Source organism: Cyanistes caeruleus, unplaced genomic scaffold, assembly GCF_971803275.1.
Source record: "Cyanistes caeruleus unplaced genomic scaffold, bCyaCae1.hap1.1 HAP1_SCAFFOLD_78, whole genome shotgun sequence".
In the NCBI taxonomy this organism is placed as follows: domain Eukaryota; kingdom Metazoa; phylum Chordata; class Aves; order Passeriformes; family Paridae; genus Cyanistes; species Cyanistes caeruleus.
Window position 1 is genome coordinate 1850567 of NW_028255889.1, and position 22982 is coordinate 1873548.

The 22982-nt window shown below is 49.2% G+C and overlaps 2 protein-coding genes across 4 annotated transcripts in view; one reads left to right on the forward strand and one right to left on the reverse strand.

Moving 5' to 3' along the window:
- Window positions 1–22982, forward strand: part of LOC147646837 (uncharacterized) — a 410249-nt gene that overhangs the window by 92863 nt on the left and 294404 nt on the right. Inside the window, 1 exon segment of the mRNA XM_086872957.1 lies at window positions 14759–15429. Coding sequence (XP_086729083.1) covers window positions 14759–15429 — 671 coding nt within the window.
- Window positions 3280–9925, reverse strand: LOC147646841 (uncharacterized). 3 transcript variants are annotated; one of them, XM_086872867.1, is made up of 13 exons: window positions 9703–9925; window positions 9275–9417; window positions 9115–9186; window positions 8961–9026; window positions 8402–8509; window positions 7701–7772; window positions 7541–7612; window positions 7355–7453; window positions 6796–6903; window positions 6439–6510; window positions 5738–5815; window positions 4532–4697; window positions 3280–4002 (listed from the first exon to the last, which is right to left on the reverse strand). In XM_086872867.1, exons 4-13 carry the CDS (start codon window positions 8986–8988, stop codon window positions 3804–3806), a joined length of 1002 nt encoding a protein of 333 aa, XP_086728993.1. In that variant the 5' UTR covers window positions 8989–9026; window positions 9115–9186; window positions 9275–9417; window positions 9703–9925; the 3' UTR covers window positions 3280–3803. The 3 variants fall into 3 exon arrangements, with proteins under 3 accessions (XP_086728993.1, XP_086728991.1, XP_086728992.1); XM_086872865.1 differs by having other exon boundaries at window positions 9275–9346; window positions 9703–9922; XM_086872866.1 differs by lacking the exon at window positions 6796–6903 and having other exon boundaries at window positions 9275–9346; window positions 9703–9922.

Sequence of the window (22982 nt, forward strand, 5' to 3'; positions counted from 1 at the left end):
GGCACAGCTCTACCCAGCACAAAAATTAATGATATCAAATTACAAAACCTCTCGCCATTCAGAAGAGATGACAAACTTCAGAGGGTCTCTTTCTGTGGGTGTTCGCTCTGTTATCAGTCCCTCTGGTGCTGGAAAATGCCGCTGCCCAAGCTGGGCTCTCGGTAGTCCACGGGTGCAAGCTCCCGGTGCTCCCCCGACTCCCCAGTCCAGAGCAGGTTCGATTCGTTTCAGAAAAAGGGAAAGAAAACAGTCCAGGAAGACCTCTCTGCTCCGGCTAGTTGGAAAGCCAAGGCGATCTGTGTCTTGTTGTCTGTCTGTGCTGTAGTCAAAACTCCCGATGTGGGGGGAGCAAGTACAGTCTGATAACAGGCTCAGTGCTTCTTTTCCACTCACTTTTAGATGGAATATTAAGAATACAAAATCTGTGTCTGGGTTAGGTGGACAAATGGGGATACAATTTAACATCATAATCAACCCAGGACACGGGGGGTCCCTCAATTTTTTTTTTCTGGAGGTTCACCCCCTCCCCCAATATTTCCTCCATCCCCTTCCCCCCAAACTGAGGTGAGAAAATATTTTTTTAATTTTTTCTCTGGCTTTTTTTTTTTTTACCTTTCCCCCCCCCTCTTTTTTTTTTTCCTTTTTTCATCTTTTTATTTATTTACACTTAATTTGGGGGGCCGAGGGGCAGGAATTTTGGGGTGGGGTCACCTGGGGGGACAGGAAACAGGGAGACCCCACTCCCCAAAAAAACGGGAAAAATCCTGAGATTTCTGGTGTTTCTTCCCCCACCCGCGGCGTGAAAAAATTTATGTTCTCAGATTTTTGGCGATTTTTAGGGAGAGAGTTGCAATTTTGGTGGAGGTTTTGGGAAGGCTTGCTGTTTTTTGGGGAGTTCTCCCAGGATTTGAGGTGGAATTGGAGAAATTTGGGGGTTCAGAGGGAAATTTGGGGTTTTGGGGCAAAACTCTGAAGGTCCTGGTGGGAATTTTGGGGTTTTAGGGCAAGAATTTAAGGATTTTTTTTCTAACATTTGGGTGTTTGGGGAGGAAGTTTGGGACTTTGGGGAGAACTTTGGGGTTTTTAGGGAGAGGATTTGGGATTTGGGGAAAAAAATTGGGGATTTGGGGGGGAAAATTTGGTGGTTTTGGGGGGAAATTCAGGGGTCCTGGTGGAGTTCTGGTTTTGGGAAGGGGATTTGGGGAGGATTTTTTGTGTTTTGGGGGAATTTCCATTGATGGGGAGAGGTCCTAATCCCAGTGAGGAGGGGCATTTTGGGGAGGCCTGAATTTGGGGAGGGGTCTCAGGGAGGATTCCCAATTTTGGAGTGAGATTTGGGGGATTTTCCAGCGATGGGGAGGTGTCTTGGGGGTGGGATTTGGGGAGGGGTCTCATTGGGGCACCATCCTGAGCTGGAAGCGGGGGAGATGTTGGGAGTGGAATTTGGGGAGCGTAATAAATGGAAATGATTTGTGCTAACTAAATTGTAACTATTTGGAAAGTTATTCTTAGAAGCAATCAAGGGAATTGGTGATACAAGGCAGATGTACCCCTTTGCAGATGTTACGTGTTGAAATTAAGGTACAGGATGTAGTTTTGAGGTAAGTGGTGTCCCAAGAAGAAATCAACCTTGAGATGGATAAAGTTGGAACAACTTTAGGCATAGGCCTGAAGATTATGAAGTGTAAGACTAATTAGTGGAACACAATGCTTATTTACATAACACTTAGTACCCATGCAAAACCTGTAAGGTTATCCAGAGGACAATGAGGATGAGTGTAAGCCTTCATCCAAAATACCATCGAAAGGAGACTGAAGACCCCCTAGCAACAAGTGAGGCTTGCACCATGAAGAATAGTGATGTAAAATTAAAGAATCAAAAATAGGAAGAGACTTAGGGGAAACATTAATGAATATGTATAAGCATACAGTATATAAGTTTAGTTTGAATTGCTTTGTTTTGGTACGTGAGGCAGGGTGAGAAGCCCTGCCCATACCCCAGTCAGTTTTGCTCATGCTTTAATCATACTCAATTACTAGCAAATTATATTCACATATATATATATATATATGAAGATATTCACTAAATTGCACTCTTTTACTGAATTGTTTTCCTTTTATACTAAATTTCTATTCAATCCACTAAATAGTATTATTTTATTATATTGCATCCTTGTATTCAATTCACTAAGTTGTATAATTTTTTCCCTTGTTATTTAATTGCTGTTAACTCAATAGATCTTGTTGTCTGATTTTAATTTCATTTACAACAGCACCAAGAAGAAAAGGGGCTTACTGAGAGCAAGCAAACTTAATCCTCTGCCAGGACACAAATTTAGAGGCCAAAAAATTAAAAAACCCCACAGCATCAGCCCAGCTTCCCAGTGAGAAGGGTTGGAACTCTCTGCCCTCAACACTTCCCCAGCAGGTTTACAAAGGTAACTGGGATCTAAGCTGTGCCCTCTGAACCAACAGAGCCAGCCTCCCTTCAAGCTGAAAAGCCACGGCCCCAGTTATAGCCCTGGGTGCCTCCTGTGCCCCAGAGAATGGCCCGGCTCACCCGGCCCAGCCTGGCCCGAGCAGCCCAGACTGGCCTCAAGGGATGGGCTCCACCTGCCCGCTGTGCCCACAGGCCGGGCCCAAGGGCTCACAAGAGGCTTCCTCCCAGCTCTGCAAAACCTTGGCCAAGACTGTCCCCTTTGCTGTGCTGAGAAGAGTAAAAAACCCTCTCAATTTAACCCCACTGCACTCCTCATGGGGAATCCCTGCACACCTTAGGAGAGAGCCCAAATTTTCCCTGTGTGCCTCATGAGGTGCAGGCCCAGGTGATGCCACTGAAGGAAATGTGCCCTCACAGCCCAGGGATGCTCAGCACGGGTTCCCCCAGCGCCTCGGGGCCCCACCGCTGGTCACGGCAGCCCCTGCCTGGCTCCTGCCTGCCCACACCATGGTCAGCCCTGCCTGCTCCTGGACATGGAGCTCAGCCGAGGCTGGTGCCATGTGGGCTTTGCTGGTGGTACCAGCCAGACACTGGGGTGACAGCTCCATCTCTTTATTTGAACAAAAAACATGGGCCAACCCCTGCTCTGGTGTCGCTGCCTGCTCGGCCCTTCACGCCCCGGCTAGCTTGTGCCAAGCGTCGGCGGCAGGAGTGGGGAACCAGGTGAGCACTATGTGGCTCGACCTGGAACCTCTAGAGCTCCTTTGGGCTTGGGCTCTATAGTATGCAGGGCGACACGAGGTGAAGTAAAGGGAGAGAGAGTGCTCGGAGTCCTCCAATTTCCCAGGAACAAGTTTATTCCAGCAGGTGCAGGGAGAAGGCGATGAGGGACAGGGCTGGGATCTCGAGGAGAAAGTCCGAGCCGACCCCCTGGGCACCTCTGTGCACCAGGTTTTAAAGCCCGTGGGCGGCTCATACAACAACCAATAATATTGCAGCAGGGGAGGTGTTGTGGGAAGGGGTTACAATACACAAATCCAATGGTAGGGACTTGGGGGAGGTAGGATAGCTATACAACCAATAGGGCATCGAGTAAGGGATGATGAGCAGGGAAGGAACCAGAACAAAAGGTGTGGTGTACATAGATTGATAGGGCTTGGGGGTAGGACCAAAGTGATGGATGGGGAACAATCTGGAAAGAGGGGAGAGGTTTACAATGACAGGCTACTGGGAACAAACTATATCGGGATAGTGGGGAGTAACTGGGGCAAACCAACTCTAAACTCAATGAAGGTGAACAAACATACTTAATGAAGGTAAACTAACAGGCGGCAACACTCTGGTGGACAGGGGCTGCCCAATTTCAGTCCTGGCCAGGGAACAGGGCCAGGGGGCTCAGGGGCAGAGGGTCTCGCTTGGGAGGTGTGGGTCTTGGGATGCCCTCAAGACGGGGTTGCAGCTGCAGCACAGCAGATAGGGAGAGATGTGGAGAGCGAGGATAACAGGTCAGCTTCTCAGACACTGGAATCTTTGGCTGCTCTTCTGAAGCTGCAGAGGTGCTCCTGTGGAGAGAGGAGGTGGCTGAGGCCCCCAGCTACTGCTGGCACTCAGGGACCCTCCTGAACAGCAGGGCCCAGAGCGGCCAAGGCTCCCCAGCACCGCTGGAGCTGCTGGCACAGCTTGGCCCAGCTGGACAGCTGCCCCTCAAGGCCCCAGCGAGCAGGGGATGGCTCTGGGCAGGGTCCCTGGCCGGGAGCGGGCCCCAGAGCACCTCTGCCTTTCAAGGGCAATCTCGTCCCCGCTCTTTCTCCTGCCCACCTTGCTTTGCCTCTGCCCACTGCTCCTGGGGCTGCTCTTGGCCAGGCAGCCTCAGTGGGAGCCAGCACTGGCTGCAGCCCCAGCGGGCTCCCCAGGACAAGGCCCAGCAATTAAGAGGCCAATGAAAGGCCTGGGCAGCAGCAGAACTCTCAGCAGAGTTATTTGGGCAACCAAGGCCTACCCACAAGTGCACAGCAGCCTCACTGGGAATGTTTCCTGACTATGAGCAGCCTTTCAAGAAGCTGTTTGAGGCTGAGATCGCAAAACACTCACCGTTTTCCCTTCCAGCAATACCAGATTCCGGCACAGCACATCATCAGGAAAACTGCTCCACCAGCCACAATGGCCATTAACTTAATCAAACCATCTGTTCCCTGGTAGAAAACTCTTCTCATGCTCTCCCAGATCTTCTGAGCATGTGCTGTGGTGCCAGCTGCATCTGTGGGAGCAATGGGCAGCGTGAGCCTTTGCTGTGCTCCACTGCTGAGCTGGCAGCACGCTGGATACAGCCAGGACGTTCTCTGTTTCCCCCAGAGCTGGGGCCTGCAGGCACCTTGCCACCCCTTGGCACAAGACTGCTCAACCCCCTGAGCTCGAATGGCACAGTTTCTCTGTGCTGTGCTGGTCTTCTCCAGGCAATACTTGTCAAAGACATGGATAAGGATCAGGAAAATGCCCACGGTTTTGGAAATGCTCCAGGGCCACCCCTCTTCCAAACAGACCCTAAACCTGAACTAGCCTGAGACTGGAAATTTTCAGGGGATCTCAAGGTGTGCGTGCCCCATGGTGCAGTTTGGGTTCCCTGTCACCTGATGCCAAATGCTTTCCTGCAGAGGCTGGGGAGAAGCTGCAGCCAGGCCAGGCTGGGAAACAGCCCTGTAGGCCATGAAAGCAGCAGTGGGGCAGCAAGGCTGCCATGGATCCCTTCCTGCTGTACCGGGCACGGCGTGTCCAGATGTGCAGAGAAAGCCCCCGGCTGCTGAGTGTCAGGAGGAGGCTGAGGGACATGGACCCACCATGGCGTCCCTCCAGATCATTCAGGACTATGTCCAGGTATTTGCGTTCCCCCATTGCTACATTACTATCTCCTATAGGTTTGTCCTTCTTTCTCAGGGGACCATTATATAAAGTATTTGCATTTCTCAGGAATGGATCCCACAGAACCAGTGCTCAGCCTGTGGGATCAGCAGGGAGGCACCACACACCCCAGCGATGGGAGCTGGGCTTGCTGGCAGAATTTAGCTCAGGAGCTGGGAAAGTCCTCCCTGCAGACACACCTATAACTCAACAGCCACAGAAGCTTCAGTCATGTCTGCTGATCTGCACAGGCAGCACTGAGCCACAGGAGCAGTGAGAGGATCACGCAGGGTGAGGGCACAACCATGCACGGCTCTGTCCTGGCACCTGCAGAGATGCCACCGTGGCCAAGCCTTGGGCTCTGAGCTGGCGGCTCTCCCAGGGGGAAAGGCCTTGACCTACCCTCATAATCTTCCTCATCATCAGGCTCAGTAACTGATATGGATTGGGAATCCGGATCATCTTCATCATCAGGTTCATCTGCAAAGAAAGTCAGGACAGAACAACTCCCGTGACACTGCTGAAGATTCTTCTTCAGGCTGGAGTGGCAGTGAGTACACCCAGGTGACTGCTGCCCTCCAAGGCACTTCCTCATCTCTGCTTTCAACTCAGTAGCAAGGGCAGGGGGACCACGTGCCTGCAGTGGGCCCACAGTGGGATGGAAGGAGCCCCTTGCACGGCAGTCAGGGGAGAAAGGACTCCCTGGAGCTGCCAGCAGCTCTGAACTGAGCCTCAAGCAGGGCCAGGGCTTGGCAGCTGGAGCAGGAGCATCTCAGGTTCCCTGGGGCCAGAAAGGAGCCACACAAGGCAGAGCCCCAGGGCACAGCCCTGAGCCCAGCCCTTCCCTCTCTGCTCTTCTCCGTGGCTGTACAGAGCACACGGAAGGAGACACTGGCATTACACACAGGAAGAGGATTGACAGCTAAATGCTCCTTCCTCCCACTGACAGCAATGCTGTGGGATCACTCAGGGCTCCAGAAGGGAGCAGGGCAAGGTTTCCAGAATCCGTCAACCTTCAGACTCTTGAGGGAAATGGCACATGAGTGAGCTTTTGCCACCTTGACACGGATTGTTCTGTGCGGAAAGGGACATTGAGAACTTGCCTCCAGCATCTGGCAAGGTCTTCAAACCGCCATTTACCAGCACTTCCAGATGCTCCATGTCACCATCCCAATCTAGAAGGGAGAACAGATCAGAACCATTCCATGGTGTGCTGGGATCCCTTTCTGCCTTAGGGAACTGGGCACTGCAAGGAGGTCACGTAAGGCCGTGGGAGCCAGATGTCAATGGACATGGCCAAAGCTGCAGAGAGGCCTGAGGAAAGCTCTGGACTGGCTCTGGACATTCTCAACACCTTTTCCATGCTCTGTGCAAAATCCCTGAAAGGCAGGCACTGCCAAGGAGCAGAGATTTACATCTCAAGCCTCAGCAGGGCTCAGGCCCAGAGGCACAGCAATTACCTCCTGGGACTGTGCCTGGCATGGCCTCCCTTCCTGCAGCAGAGGCTGCCCATGAGCCACTGCTTCCTCCGGGAAATGGCACCTTCAGCACAGCCTTTGGGTTCATCTCTGGAGGAAGGAAGAGCCACAGCTGGATCAGATAGAACCATTCCCCATTGAGGAGGTGGCATGTTCAAGTGGCAATATTTGTTAAAGTCATGGTTAAGGATCAGGAGAAAGGCCAGGTTATTTGGGCTGGCCAGGGCCCTCCCTCCTCCAAACAGCCCCTACACCTGATCTAGCCCAAGACCAGGAAATTGCAAGGGATCTCAGGGTGTGCATGGCCCATGCTGCAGTTTGGGCTCCCTGTCAGCTGATGCCAAATGCCTTCCTGCAGGGACTGGGGAGAAGCTGCAGCCAGGCCAGGCTGGGAAACAGCCCTGTAGGCCGTGAAAGCAGCAGTGGGACAGCGAGGCTGACATGGATGCCTTCCTGCTGTGCCAGCCATAGCATGTCCAGATGTGCAGAGAAAGCCCCCGGCTGCTGAGTCACAGGAGAAGGCTGAGGGACATGGACTCACTATGGCGTCTCTCCAGTTCACTCAACATCTTATCCATGTGTTTGGATGTCTCCAGCGACTTACTATCCTCTGTAGGTTTGTTCCTCCCTCTCGGAGAACCTTAACAGAAAGTATTTCCATTTCAGATGTATGGATCCCATAGAACCAGGGCTCAGCCTGTGGGATCAGCAGGGACACACCACTCACCCCTGTGATGGGAGCTGGGCTTGCGTGCAGCAACCAGAAAAGGAGCTTGAAATGTCCTTGATGCAGACACACCTGTAACTCAACAGCCACAGAAGCTTCTGTCACCTGGTTTGTGACAGGTTGTCAATGATTATTTCTTGTTGGGACAGTGAGAACATACCTGCATGGGGCTCCAGAGGCTTAAAATCTTCATGCAGCCAAGCTGCTGGAGGAGCCTTCCTACCACCCTCATCTGGAAGGGAGCACAGATCAGAACCATTCCATGGTGTGCTGGGACCCCCTTCTGCATTAGGAAACTGGGCACTGCAAGGGGGTCGGGGGATGGCCAAGGGAGCCAGATGTCAGTGGACATGGCCAAAGCTGCAGAGGGGCCTGGGGAGCTCTGGGCTGGCTCTGGACACTCTCCACCTTCTTTGCAGGCCCTGTGCAATATCCCTGGTGGGGCAGCGGCACCAGCCCAGGGCCCAGGGGCTCTCCCTGCCACAGAGGAAACCATTAAGCCCTGGGCCAAACTGCAGCATTCAGTGCCACAGACATCCCTACCTCCGTCCTGCCCTCTCTCCTGCCCTCCGTCCTTCAGCTGGGACAGCTCCCCCAGCCCAAGGGGACAGAGCCAGGCCCTCTCAGGGCACACTGGAGCTTTACCCTCCCCTCAGCCCTTTCCCCACCATGGGCATTCCTTGCAGCCGCTGCCAGGTTTTGGGATGTGTCTCCCATGGAGGGACTTCAGCAGAACTGCTCAGTAGCCGAGTGCCCTGAGCCTGCTCAGGATAATTCCTCTGCACTGTGCTCACAAAGCCAAGCAACAGAGATGGCAGCTCAAGCCTCAGCAGGGCTCAGGCCCAGAGGCACAGCAATTACCTCCTGGGACTGTGCCTGGCATGGCCTCCCTTCCTGCAGCAGAGGCTGCCCATGAGCCACTGCTTCCTCCGGGAAATGCTGCCTTCAGCACAGCCTTAGGGTTCATCTCTGGAGAAAAGAAGAGCCACAGCTGGATCAGGTGGGGCTGTTCCCCAACAGGAAGGTGGCATCTTCAAAAGGCAATACTTGTCCAAGTCATGAATAAGGTTCAGGAAGCCATCAAAACTTCGGAGCCAGGCCAGGGCCTTCCCTCCTCCAAAGAGCTGCCATTCCACATCTACCCCAAGACTGGGAAATTGCAAGGGATCTCTGGCTCTGCATGGCCTGTGCTGCAGTTTGGGCTCCCTGTCAGCTGATGCCAAATGCCTTCCTGCAGAGGCTGGGGAGAAGCTGTAGCCAGGCCAGGCTGGGAAACAGCCCTGCAGGCCAAGAAAGCAGCAGCGGGGCAGCAAGGCTGCCATGGATCCCTTCCCACTGTGCCAGGCACGGCATGTCCAGATGTGCAGAGAAAGCCCCTGGCTGCTGAGTCTCAGGAGAAGGCTGAAGGACATGGACCCACCATAGCGTCTATCCAGTTCACTCAGCATCTTGTCTTCTGTGGGTTTATTCCTCCCTCTCAGAGAACCTTAACAGAAAGTATTTCCATTTCAGATGAATGGATCCCACAGAACCAGGGCTCAAGCCTGTGGGATCAGCAAGGACACACCACTCACCCCCGTGATGGGAGCTGGGCTTGCGTGCAGCAACCAGAAAAGGAGCTTGAAATGTCCTTGATGCAGACACACCTGTAACTCAACAGCCACAGAAGCTTCTGTCACCTGGTTCGTGACAGGTTGTCAATGATTATTTCTTGTTGGGACAGTGAGAACATACCTGCATGGGGCTCCAGAGGCAGAAAATCTTCATGAAGCCAAGCTGCTGGAGAAGCCTTCCTACCACCCTCATCTAGAAGGGAGCACAGATCAGAACCATTCCATGGTGTGCTGGGACCCCCTTCTGCCTTAGGGAACTGGGCACTGCAAGGGGGTTGGGAAAGGCCGTGGGAGCCAGATGTCAATGGACATGGCCAAAGTTGCAGAGGGGCCTGGAGAGCTCTGGGCTGGCTCTGAACACTCTCCACCCTCTTTGCAGGCCCCATGCAACATCCCTGGTGGGGCAGCGGGACCAGCCCAGGGCCCCTGGGGACTCTCTCCCATCCATAGAGGAAACCCTCCCTGAAGCCCTGGGGAAAACCATCCCCAACGCTTCCCAGGGAGAAGGAAGTGCTGTCTCAGGAAAGGGAAGCCAGGCCCTGGGCTCACCTGCTCGCCTTGCTCGCCACGGAGCAGCCTGGGCAGCCCTGTCAGGCAGGGCCACTGCCAAGAGGAGCAGGAGGATGAGGTGCAGAGCAAAGGCCATGGTGCCTTGCCCACTGCCAGTCCTGCAGCTCTTGCTGCCACCACTGTCCTGACACCGCTGTCCCAATGTCAGCACCGCTGCTGCCACCGCCGCTGCTGCCACAACAGTCGTGGTCAAGGACTGACTGCTTGGTCCTTGTGGTGCTGTGCAACCACGGGGCTCTGGGACCTCTGTGACCTCAGAGCCTGCTGTCACCTCAGCCTGCTGTCACCCCAGAGACTGCTGTGACCTCATGGCCTTGGCTGTACCCCCCGAGTGTACTCCCATCTGTACTCCAAACTGTACGGGACTGATTGTAAATATTTGACTTCATCAAAGGGTCATTGCTAAACAAAACCTTGGTTTTGCCTGCTGACATTGCTGGTCATGCTCTGTCCCAGGAGATGCTCTTGATGGTTGCCTCTTTTCCTGGGCATGGCACTGGAGGAGGTCCAGGCCCAGGTGATGCCACTGAAGGAAATGTGCCCTCAGCCCAGGGACGCTCAACACAGACTCCCCCAGCCCCTCGGGGCCCCGCTGCTGGTCACAGCAGCCCCTGCCTGGCTCCTGCCTGCCCACACCGTGGTCAGCCCCGCCTGCTCCTGGACATGGAGCTCAGCCAGGGCTGGTGCTGTGTGGGCTTTGCTGGTGGTACCAGCCAGACACTGGGGTGACAGCTCCATCTCTTTATTGGAACAGAAGAGCTGTGTCAGGCCCTGCCCTGGCAGGAGGGACCCACCTTCAGTCCAGGCCACAGAGCAGGGCAGGTCCCTTCAGGGACACAGGGCCTTGCTTTGGGTGGTGGCAGCATCTGCACAGCAGCAAGCTGGTAACGCAGCTGTGACAGGGACATCACGTATGGGCATGGAGATGTGAACTGTGTGGTGCAGGTGTCCCTGAGGGAGGTGTTTGGCTTTTCCTGTGAAGCTGCAGAGGGGAACCTGTTGAGAGAGGAGATGGCTGAGGCCCCAGCTGCAGCTGGCACACAGGGACCCTCTTGCACACTGGGAGATTCTCACTGTGCTCAAAGTTTCCCTCTGAAGACTAAGAGCTGAATGTGGATGGGCTTAGCAACTGGTCTGCAGGCCAAACAATTGAGGTAGCAAAAGAAGAAATTGAGAAAATACAGGTTTATCCATAGCAAGAAAGAAGGCAAGGCCGTTAGCATGGAAACCAATAAAAAGGTGCATAAGACGTATTTGCAGTGGTAATAAATGGAATTGGTTTGTGCTAACTAAATTGTAGCTGTTCTTAAAGTTATTATTAGAAACAATCAAGAATCAGTGTTACAAAGCAGATGTGCCCCTTTGCAGATGTTACATGTCAAAATTAAGGTACAGGATGTAGTTTAGAAGATAAATGGTGTCTCAAGACCAAAATGGCCTTGAGATGGACCAAAATTAGAACAAATTTAAGCATTGGACGTAAGGACTAGTAAATATAAGGCTAATTAGTAGATTAATATAACACAAGGCTTAGTACGCACATACAAACCTGTAAGGTTATCCAAAGGACCATGAGGAAGAGGAGAAGCCTTTGCCAAAAGACCACCAAAAGAAGACTGAAGACCTCCTAACAACAAGTGAGGCATGTGCCGTGAAGGAAAATGGTGTAAAGTCAGAAAAATCAGAAATAGGAGGAAACTTACAGGAAACATTAATGAATATGTATAAGCATACAGTATATGAGTTTAGCTTGAAGTGCTTTGTTTTGAACGTGAAGCAGGGTGGGAAGCCTCCGTACCCTGGACGGTTTTGCTTATGCTTTAATCATACTTAATTGCTAGTAGATTATATATATAAATTTTAATTTTTTATTAAACTGTATTATTTTACTAAACTGTATTCTTTTATACCACATTACTATTCACTTTAGTAAATGGTATTCATTTTTAATTAAACTGCCATTAAGCCAAGGGACCTAGTTGTCAAAATTCTAATTTCATTTATAACAATATTTTAGCAAAGAAAGCTGGTACAACAACATTGGTATTTAACAAACATGACACAATATGAGCTATATTAACAAAGAAGGCACCTTACAGTGACAACATTCTACTGTTCAAACTGTAAAATATCTTTCTGTACTGATCAGGAGGTCATGATTTACTCTTTACAATCCTGATGCTGAATGTCTCCTTAGGCAGTCTGGTCACAGGGAAGAATGAGGACCCTGTGGGCTGCCCCTGTTTGGACAACCTGCTCCTCACCCCGAGCCTCAGCATGTCTGACATGGCCCACCTGGGACTGACATCCCAAAACATTGATAACATTTCTCTTTAGAATTTTTCTTTATCATTAAAATCTAATTAATTAAAAAAATAAAATGTTATTTTTTATAATATTGTTCTGTACTTATAGAACCTAATTTTTATATTTATATAAAAGAATTTATACAATTTTAGGAACAAAAAACATTATCGGTCCTTGGTTCAAAGTACCACCATTCCCTTCATTAATTAATTGACCACTATTTCTCCCTCTTTATGCTAATTTGTCCTACTTTTAGTCCTTTGATAATATTTTTTAATAATTTTCTCAGACAGGGTAAAAGGGACCACTTTGGGGTCCATGGAAACTTTTCTGGGGAACATTTGGGGCAGTTTTGTGTCTGGGGAGGGAATTTAGAGAGAACTTGGTGGTCTGGAGGACACTTGGGGGAGCCAGGTGGGCACTTAGGGATTCTGTGGGACAATTCGTGGTCTGGGAAAGCACTTGGGCGTCCAGGGGGGCGCTTGGAAGTCAGGGAGGAGAATCTGGGGGCCCTTCGGGGTCCGGGCGGGCACTTGGGGGGCTGTAACGGGGAATCTATGGGTCGCAGGGGATGATGGGAGTTGTAGGCGCCGGTATAATACAGTTTAATGGGGCCGCGGAGCATCACGGGAGTTAAAGGCGCAGCTCCAGTGGATTCCGGTGAGGCATGGGGCATGACGGAAGATGTAGTCATGGCTGGAATAGCACCATATGGGCGCCGCGGAGCATGATGGGAGATGTAGTTCCGTAAGTGGCTCGGAAGGCGCGTTTGGTGTTGCAGGGAAGCACTCAGAGAGAACTTTTCCGTTCGAGCTGTGGTTGCAGGTCCTCGGGGCGAATGTATACAGCTCGTGAGCACTTGGGGGGAACCTGGGGAGCTGTAACTGGGCTCTTTGGGGCGTGGGGCACGGCAGGAGGTTTGGGCGCGGAACTGTGTTCTGGGATGATGGGAGATGAATTCCCAGCTGTGTCTGGAAGGGGCATCTGTGGTGTCGGGAGCATTCAGGGATCCAGAGATGCTTTGGGGGGTCCTGAACGGGCGCTGAGGGGGCACTCGGGGATCCTGAAGGGTTTGGGGGAGACTTACGAGACATATGGGGGGCAATGCCGGGGTTCTAGGGAGTGCAGGGCATATTCCCAGTTCCTCACAACCTGATCTCAATTGCCCCCTGCAGTCTCCTACTCACTGCCAGGACGATCCCAGTATGATATCCCAGTATGATGTCAGTACACAGCCAGTGCAATCTCAGCCACTGCCAGGATGATCCCAGTACAAACCAGTCCCTGCCAGTGCTGCCACTCCTGGAATCCCCCAGCCCTCTCTGTGTTCCCCCCTCCCACATCTCCCCAGAGGAGCCCCAAGGGCTGGCAGTCCCCAGCCAGGGTCCCCAGCCAGCCCCAGGTTGGATCTGCTGCCCCCAATTTTCCCAGTTTCCCTCTCCTTTTCCTCAGGCCGGGTTCCCTTCGTCCCCAGCGGGTGGGAGCAGTGGAGAGCCCCGCGCTGCCCATCCCGACCTGTCCCGGCTCCATCCCCGCTCCTCCCATGGGCTGTGAGGGGTTCGGGAACGGGACACTGAGGGTGTCACTGCTCCTGGGGGAGGAGGGGGAGGGATGGAAGAGGAGCAGGAGGAGGAGGAGGGACAAATGAGGATCAGGGAAAGGAGAAGGAACTACAAGGTCGAGCACTCCCTGAATTTATAGTCCCCCACCTGTGCGATCATCACCCACCATCCCACAGGTGACTGGGGAGCGGGAGCTTTGCCCAGATATCCTGGGGGGGTCCCTGGGTTGGGTTTATTTGGGGGGGGGATGTTTGGAGAATGTGGAACTCCAAAGCTGAGTGGAAAATCCTACTTGGGGGGATATTGGGGGGTCCCACCATCCTTAAGTGGGGAGATGGAAACAGGGGGAACTTTTCGGATTCCTGGCACTCTCAGCAGCCCGGGGAGGGCAGGGACCGAGCCGACAGGTGATCCCCAGTACAAGCGTGACTCCCAGCAGCTGGGACGGGGGGAACCCTTGAACCCCAAACAGGAGAGACCAGAGATGGGGAACTCCTGGGAGGCATTTTCAGGCTGAATTTTGGTGTTTTCTGAAGGTTTTATGGACCCCAGATGTCCGATGACTTCTAGAGATGAGCTTGGACAGAGGGACCTGCAAACTCAATGTCCTCATCCCTTGTATTTCCCCAAACCAGGATTTCCCATTGCCAAACCTTGGCTGGATGGAGAGGAAGGCTGCAAGGAAGAGGAAGATGCCTCGGGACACCCAGGCAGGTGAGGAGGAAGTCAGTGCCCCTTTCCCTCTCTCTCCTGCTCCATCTCCCAGCCCAGCATGGCCCCCAGCTGCAGGACAACCCCGCTGCCGACACCGTCCTGCCGGGGACGCACTGGGGGGATCTCCTTCCCCTTCCCTCTGGCACCAAGGTAAATCCCATCCTCTCCTTGTCCTTCCTCCCTCAGACAAGGAGCTGAGGATGGAGACCAGGGAGGGCAAATCCCTGCAGCAGAACCTTGTGGAAGAGGCTGATTTGAGCAGTTCCACAGTGCAGGAATCCAACGGGGAGGAAAAGCCCCGGAGATCCCGCAGGAGGAGGGGCTCCAAACCCAGCCCAGGGTGCTCTGAGGAGGAAAGACCCACCCTGTGCCGGGAAGGTGACCAGAGATCCAGCCGGGGCTCTGAGCTGGTGGTCCATGAGCAGCTTCAGGATGGGGAGAAGTGCTACAAGTGCTTGGAATGTGGGAAGAGCTTCAGCCAGAGCAACAGCCTGATCTGCCACCAGATGATCCACACTGGGGAATGGCCCTACAAGTGTGGGAAATGTGGGAAGGGTTTCAGCTTTAACTCCAAACTCATCATCCACCAGTGCAGCCACACTGGGGAGAGGCCCTACGAGTGTCCCGAGTGTGGGAAGAGGTTTTGGATCAGCTCCAGTCTCCTCGTGCACCAGAGGATTCACACAGAGGAGAGGCCCTTCCGCTGCTCTGACTGTGGGGAGGGCTTCAAGCACAACTCCACCCTCACCATTCACCGGCGCATCCACACTGGGGAGAGGCCCTTCAAGTGTGGGGAATGTGGGAAGAGCTTCAGCCGGAGGTCCCAACTGACCATCCATCAGATGATCCACACTGGGGAGAGGCCCTATGAGTGTCCAGAATGTGGGAAGAGGTTTCAGACCAGCTTCCAGTTCCTCAGGCACCAGCAGATTCACACGGATGAGAGGCCCTTCCGCTGCCGTGACTGTGGGGAGTGCTTCAAGCAAAACTCCCACCTCATCACCCACCGGCGCATCCACACTGGGGAGAGGCCTTATAAGTGTGGAGAATGTGGGAAGGGGTTCAGCCAGAGCTCCAGCCTCAGTACCCACAAACGCATCCACACCGGGGAGAGGCCCTATGAGTGTCCCCAGTGTGGGAAGAACTTCTCAGACAGCTCTCAACTGACCAGACATAAACGGAGGCACCACTAAGGGAAGCCCTGCGAGTGCTCCAAGTGCAGGAAGAGCTTCGTGCGCTGCTCCAACTCCATCCCCCATCAGTGGGCCCACGTTGGGCAGAGCCCTGATGGCCCATGTTCCCTGTGATCTGTGTTGGGAAGACACTGGGCTGGTGGTCGTTTTGGTTTCGTTCTAATTATCTTTAGATTCATCTTCATCCCTTTGGAACAGACTAAATTGGGGTAAAAATCAACAAATTAATGGCATCTAATTAATCAATGGCACCTAAAACCTCACATTTTACTAGTGCTTCAAGAGCAACTGGGAATCAGGGAGCTACTTGAGAGTATTTAGGGGTTGTGGGGTATTTGGAGTTGTCTCCATTTCTTGGCACTCAAAGAGATGAGGGGCTTCAATCTGTCACCTCAAGACCTCTCAGTGCCTCTGAATGCTAATCAGTCCCACCCCAAAATTATTCAATTCCACCCCCCCCCCCAGCTATGATGCCCTTAGTTTTAGCTTTCATATTTTTCATATTCTGCACTGCCTAGGTTTGTAGTTTTGAACTTCGTATTAATTGTTAGTGTCAGAAAAAATTAATCCACAAACACCAGAGGTTTATATCCAAAAAGGAGACAGAGGAGTGCTTTCAATTTATTCAAATAAAGGGAGAGACCATGGGGCATTCCCCTGGGATCTCTCTAATTTTTGGAGGGCACAGCCTCCCTTTTATCCCAATTCCAGGCCGTACGTCCCTTCTCCCTTTCCCCATAGGCTGAGGGATTTGAGAGGTACAGACTTCCTGGTACTCATGATACCTGAGATACCATCCCCCCTCCCCCCAGTGCATAATCTCCTTCTTAGTTCTTAGCCCTTGTGGAATTTTGTGGTGCTTCCCCAGTGTCTCTTTCATCTTTCAGTTGAATCCATCCCATTGTTTCTGTTATCTCTCAGTGATAGTTTCATTTTATCGGCAGACTCACAGATTGTTTGTAAAGACAAGTGTCACTCTGATAGTATAAGGTTTTAAAATCTTAGAAAATTTGGGGACTTAGAAAGAAAGTTAGGTTTGGTGAGCCCGGGAAGAGTAGGTCCTGGGAAGTGTTAGGCCTTGTACTTGCTAAAGATCATGTCAAACTGCACCTGTGTAATTGGTATATGATGAATGATACAATTGTTAAATGTGACTAGATATAATTATTGTTTAAAGAACATGAGGAACAATGTTAGGGGGTTGAGGGGGATCAGGAGAAATCCATGCTTGGGTAAAAACAATGCATACAATAGAACAATGTAAGTTTAATAATTAATATGAAAGTTATATAATGATAGAGTATAAAAGTATGTTCAACTCAAAACCAAGTCAGGTCAGATTTGGGTATGTGTACCCCTGACACCCAGAGCTCTTAATAAAGCACCTTCATTTAATCATTCTGTGATTATGTGTGTTCCTGAACACTAACATTTTGGCGACCCCAGATGGGACCTTGTGAGTGCTGCTGAGCAAACTCACGACCCGATCACGCTCCAGCCGGCACCGAGGGATTCTTGGGGACCCCATCAGCTGCGACCGTCTCTGCTGCTCACAATTTCCCCAGGAGAGAAAGGTAAGATGCTTTACTGTGGGGGTCAGGAAACCAGCTGATTCAGAGATCCTGGCTCTCCCTTGGAGGCAAGGCACTTTCTCTCAGAGATAGAAAAGTATTACTCCCAGAAATCTTTGAGTTAGTTGCCTAGGCGCCGTCTGTCAGACGACTGCAATAGCGTTGCAGATCCAGCATTTGTGGTATATTATAGTTATAATATGGAGAAACTTAAAGGGATTTTGGGCAGCAATGCTCCCATACCGGATACTTCTCCTTTGGGTGCTTATTAGCACATTGGAAACAAGGTAACTTTGGGGAAGAATTACATAAGACTAAGATGATTTCGGTCAGATCTTCCCACAGAAAAAGACCCCAGCAACCCCGTCTCTTCTGTTGGTAGCTATAACCCCCTCTTCTCTCTCTTTACTTTGTTTTCTTTATCTCTCCCTCTCTTCCTCTCCTCTCTCGCATAACCCTTGTTGTCACTAAAATAAAGGTACATTATTGTTGTTGTGATTTAAACTGAAATCCCTTGTGTCCGTCTTGCACTCTGAGATCAAACGAACCTCTCACGAGTCCCACTTGCGTTAGCGAATCGTGGCATTTAAACTGGAGTCACAGACAGGATTTCTGACAGACAGAAGGGGCTGCAGGTTTGTTGTGCAGTCTGTATTAGGGGAAGGACGTTTTGCTCCAGTTGCACCCAGCCCGACACTCCCGAAAGAGTGAGCGGTGTCTGGAAAGCAAGAGGGGCAACTTGAATTTCCTGCAAACTGCACACGCCGAGGTGAAAAGCACCCCGCACTCACTTGAGGGTTCTGTCTGCAGAATTTCGCAAAAGATCTCTTAGTGCAAAAGGGCGGGACTGTTTTTGTTGTTGCGTGTATGAATTTTGACTGCTTGGTGTAGCAAAGAGACAACCAGAATTTTAAACTGAAGGAGTGCCTCCCAAGCAGATTTGTTCTTTTTACCCATACAGGGAAGCAAAAATTTGTGTGTGTGTGTGTGTATAATTTAAGTTGATACCTCCCTGTAGTGGTTTTTCCCTCTGTAAAAATGACCGAAAATGTCTGCAGAAGTTAAAGCTGTATTCTATGCATGTTATGCTTTGTTAGCAAAACATAGTGCCAAACCTCCAGGAGGGAAAAGTTGGTGCTCAATAATTGGTTTAATTTGGCAAATGTGATTGATAGAGTATGTTTGTTTTTTTTTTTACAACATGAAATAGAATTTAAACTGGGCAAAAATAAAACTCTACTCTGCTCAGTTTTGGGAGCTTGTCTTACAGCAGCTATAGAAACTTGCTTTAAGTGAAGAAGTTAGGAAAGAACTATAATAGACTCCCTCCAAAACCTAGTTAAAATTTTGCAAAAACAATTGGATGAAGAAAGGAGTAAGATCAATCTGTTGTGAATAGCCCTCCATGATAAAAATTCAAAAAATGCTGACTTGCTAAAGGAAACAAGAGAGGGAAACCCCTCTCATTAATCAAATTTACCCTCAAAAGGAGCTAACTTGGATAAAATTGTGGGGAACACTGGTGTCTTAGTTTGAAACCTCTAATTAAAACAGATTATAATATAATTATATCAATAATGAAAAGGATCTTGATCCGCATATAACCACTGAAAATAAAGAAAAAGAAAAAAAAGAAAAAAAAAAAAGGGAGTACGGGAGTCTGCCTCACGAGTCAGAGACAGAATATGTATTCTGAGTGTCTCTTACTGGAGGTGATTAAATTCGATTGAGAGAATGGGAAGCCAGTGGGTACTGGGGACATGGAGTCTTCGTAACAACAGGAGACAGATATAACCCATGGTCCCTAAATCAGCATGCAGCTTATCAGGCAGAGGGGCTAAACCCCTTGGAAAGGGGGGACCCTATAGCTATAGTTGGTACCCCCAACCAACTACTGGAAAACATTCACAAAGCTGCCTGCTTGCAAATGATACACAAAAGAAAATTAATTGCTGGTTCTAAATCACCAGTGTAGTTACCTGTGAAAACTGAAATTATGACCTCTTTAATTCAAGGCCTTCCAGAATCACTTAAACCTACAGCAATTTTTCTTATAAAAAACCCCCAAAACCCTAGCAGCTATAACCCCTGTGGAGAGACTAGATAGATTTCTTGGGAACCTGACTGATTGACCTGGTTCCACTGATCCTGGGTTTACTCCCTTCACCACCCCCTCTCAGCCGACAGGTTCACAACTGCGTTCTCCTGCTAGGAACCATAAAATTTGGACATGGAGCAAAGTTGCAAAAGAGTTAATTAATTACAGTAGAAATTATGGACCTGTAAAAATCCCAGAAGAAAAATCAGAGAAAGCAAAGGGTGTTAGATACATTGGTTCTCTTAATGAAAACCCAGAAAAGAGAAAACAAATCTCTAACCACCATTACTGGTGGTCACTAAGGATAAAGAAGAGGGTCCCCAGAAACATAATGGATGACTTATCACTTAAAAGTTGAGTAAAGTAGTTTCTAATTAACACTGTCCCAAGTTCATTGTATCGAATGCCCCACTGTATAACCCAGCACACCTCCACAGGCTCTGGGCTGTGAGCCAAAGCAGTCTCCTTCTCAGCTTCTGGGAGTGGAGCCCAAACAGCCTCAGAATCAGGGAAACTGGTAACTCTGCCTCTCATGGGTGAGCAGAGAGGTGGAGGTTGGTTGTATTTAAAATGCTCACTAGAAATAACAAAACTGGAGACATACTGATTTTAGCAATGGTGGGTCCCAAACGTGCACCTATTACTTCCAGTTAACGCTAGAGCCCAAATTTCTGTGTTAACCAATACAGACTAGTACAGGATTTGAGAGCAATAAATGCAATAACTAAAGATATTTACCCAGTGGTAGCTAATCCTTGCACATTGTTAACATCCATAAAAGAGAAATATAAATGGTTTACTGTAATTGATTTAAAAGATGCCTTTTTCTGCATACCCCTTGATAAATATATATGATAAAAATATATGAGATAAATATATGAGACAAATATATGAGATAACACACTTAATGTATCTCAATTTTTCTGCATACCCTTGACAAAGAAAGTAGGAAACTACTTGCCTTTGAGTGGGAAAATCCAGAAAATGGAAGGAAAACTCAGCTTACCTGGACACACCTCCCACAAGGATACAAGAACAGTCCAACCCTATTTGGAAGCCAGCTATCTAAGGAGCTGGAGATTTGGACTGAGAATGAGCAAGTACTGAGAGAACAATACCTGCTGTTACAGTATGTTGATGATACACTGACAATTACAGAAGAGAAAACAACCTGCATAAAGGTAACAATTGAAATTTTAAATCAGCTGGGAATGGGAGGATATAAGGTGTTTAAAGAGAAAGCACAAATTGCCCAGCAGACTGTGATTTACCTGGGATGTGAAATCTCACAAGGGCAACGTAAGCTGGGTACTGATCATATTCAAGCTATTTGTGCTATTCCAGAACCCCAGAACCTGCATGAGCTGTGAGTTTTCCTTGGGATGACAGGGTGGTGCCATCTATGGATCATGGACTATGGACTAATTGCAAAACCCCTGTATGAAGCCCAGAAGACGCAGCCATTTACCCGGGGCAAACCACAGAAGGAGACCTTCCTCAAACTGAAGGAGGCATTGACAACGGCTCCGGCATTAGGATTGCCTGATTTACCCAAAGATATTCACCTGTTTGTGCATGAAAGATCACACCTAGCACTGGGAGTGCTGACCCAACCTTTGGGAGGCTGGAAAAGGCCGGTAGGCTACTTCTCCAAACAACTTGACAATGAGAGTGCCGGATGGCCTTCGTGCCTGTGGGCAGTCGCAGCCACTGTGATGCTGATACAAGAGGCTAGGAAACTCATGATGGGTAGAGACATAGATGTCTACGTGCCACACATGGTGACCACTGTTTCAGAACAAAAGGGGGGCCATTGGCTATCTCCAAGCAGGATGATGAAATTCCAGGTAATCCTGACTGAGCAGGATGATGTCACACTAAAGACAACTAACCTTTTGAATCCAGCTTTGTTCCCACGTACCACAACTGAAGAAGGCCCATTAGAGCACGACTGTGTAGAAGAACTAGAGTACACCTATTTGGCAAGAGAAGACCTGAAAGACATCCCACTAGAGCAACCAGAATGAGAGCTATTCACAGATGGAAGCAGCTTGGTGGAGAACGGGACCAGATACGCTGGATATGCGGTAACAACAGTCAGTACAATAGTGGAGGCAAAAGCATTATCAGCAAATCCATCTGCCCAGTGGGCAGAACTGGTTGCCTTAAGCAGAGCACTAGAATTGAGTAAAGGGAAAAGGGTAAACATATGGACTGACTCAAAGTATGCTTTTGGAGTAGTACATGTACATGGAGCACTGTAGAAAGAAAGAAGACTACTGGCTTCTCAAGGTACACACGTTAAACATCAAGATGCAGTCCTGCAATTGATAAAAGCAATACAAAAACCTGAACAAGTATCAATTATACAGTGTAAAGCACACCAATCAAGAAACTCCAAAATTTGTGAGGAAAATCGAAAAGCAGACTGGACAGCTCGACAGATTGCTTGAGAAGTGCAAACAACAATGGCATGGATACCTTTAAAAGTTAATGTATCTCAATGTAATTTGCCTCCAAAATCAAAATATTCAGTAGAAGATGAGAAATTGGGACATTTGCTAAATGCACAAAATAATTCAGAAGAGTGGTATGTAACTGCACAAAGACAAATAGTGTTAACCCCCTTGATAATGAGAGAAGTTCTACAAATTAAACATAACAAATGCCATTGGGGTGCAGAAACGTTGGTAAAATTGCTAAAACAAAAATTAATCTTGGTATGGATGCTAACAATGGCAAAATCAACTCAGTGGCTAGACACAGGCAGAGCTAGGAAGGATTAAGATAGGAATAGAATCAAGATGACACTTGGCAAGAACCCTTTAGTAGAGTGAAATTTGGGTGGGCCCTAGAGTCTTTGCTCGGTCCTATAGCAAACTATCAGAATAAAGAAATGTTGTACAAACTTACAGGTCAGGTAGATAAATTAGCAAGAGTGACCTGAGAAAGATTTAAAGAACTAAACATACAATTACAATTTACTACTCCTGAAAGAGCATGGAGTGTGTGGGTTTTTTAAAGGGATGGATTGATCATTGCTGCATCCACATCCCAAATGTAACTGCAGATGTAGAATATGACATCAATCAGTTGCAACAAATAGAGCATGGAGCACAGGAAGGGCAAAAGGATTTGACTACAATTGGTTAGGCAGAATCTTCAAAGGGTTAGGGTGGAATGTGAGGTCGTGGAGTAAATCTATCATTGAGAGTGCCATAATCTTACTAATTGTATTCTTAGCAATTTGGTTAGTTTGCAGCATCTTCAAGGTAGAAATACAGAAGAAAATGTCCTGGAACCAGAAAATAATAAAGGCACTGATGTGAGATCCACCATCTTCTGGTTCTCCAGTTCCTGACAGCATCCAGGACAGCTCACCTGGATGAGGTTTACATCAATCAAGGATTCAAAGAACATCAAGTATAAACTCAGAAACAAAGAACTGTATCAAGTGAAAACATTTCCACTTCTAGTGAAGTGAAAATGCTTTCATTTAGATATGTAATATCAAATATATAATACAAATATGTAATGATAGTAAAAGGTCTCAAAATGTTAGAAAATCCAGGGACTTAGAAAGTTAGGTTTGCCAAGCCTGGGAAAAGTTGGCCCTGGGAAATGTTAGGCCTTGTACTTGCTAAAAATCAGGTCAAAACTGCACCTGTGTAATCAGTAGATGATCATGATACAATTGTTAGATGTGATTAGCTATAATTATTGTTTAAAGAACATGAGGAACAATGTTAGGGGGCTGGGGGGGATCAGGAGAAATCCATGCTTGGGTAAAAACAATGCATACAATAGAACAATG

What these genes read in the sequence shown, in the direction of transcription:
- LOC147646841 (XM_086872865.1), bottom strand. Translation starts at nt 9,799, where the DNA reads ATGGCCTTTGCTCTGCACCTCATCCTCCTGCTCCTCTTGGCAGTGGCC. An exon ending in TGAACTGGAGAGACGCCATA is followed by an intron (nt 6,904 to 7,354) that starts GTGAGTCCATGT and finishes TCCTTCCTCCAG; the next exon opens with AGATGAACCCAAAGGCTGTG. An exon ending in TATTGCTGGAAGGGAAAACG is followed by an intron (nt 4,003 to 4,531) that starts GTGAGTGTTTTG and finishes CTCTCTCCACAG; the next exon opens with GAGCACCTCTGCAGCTTCAG.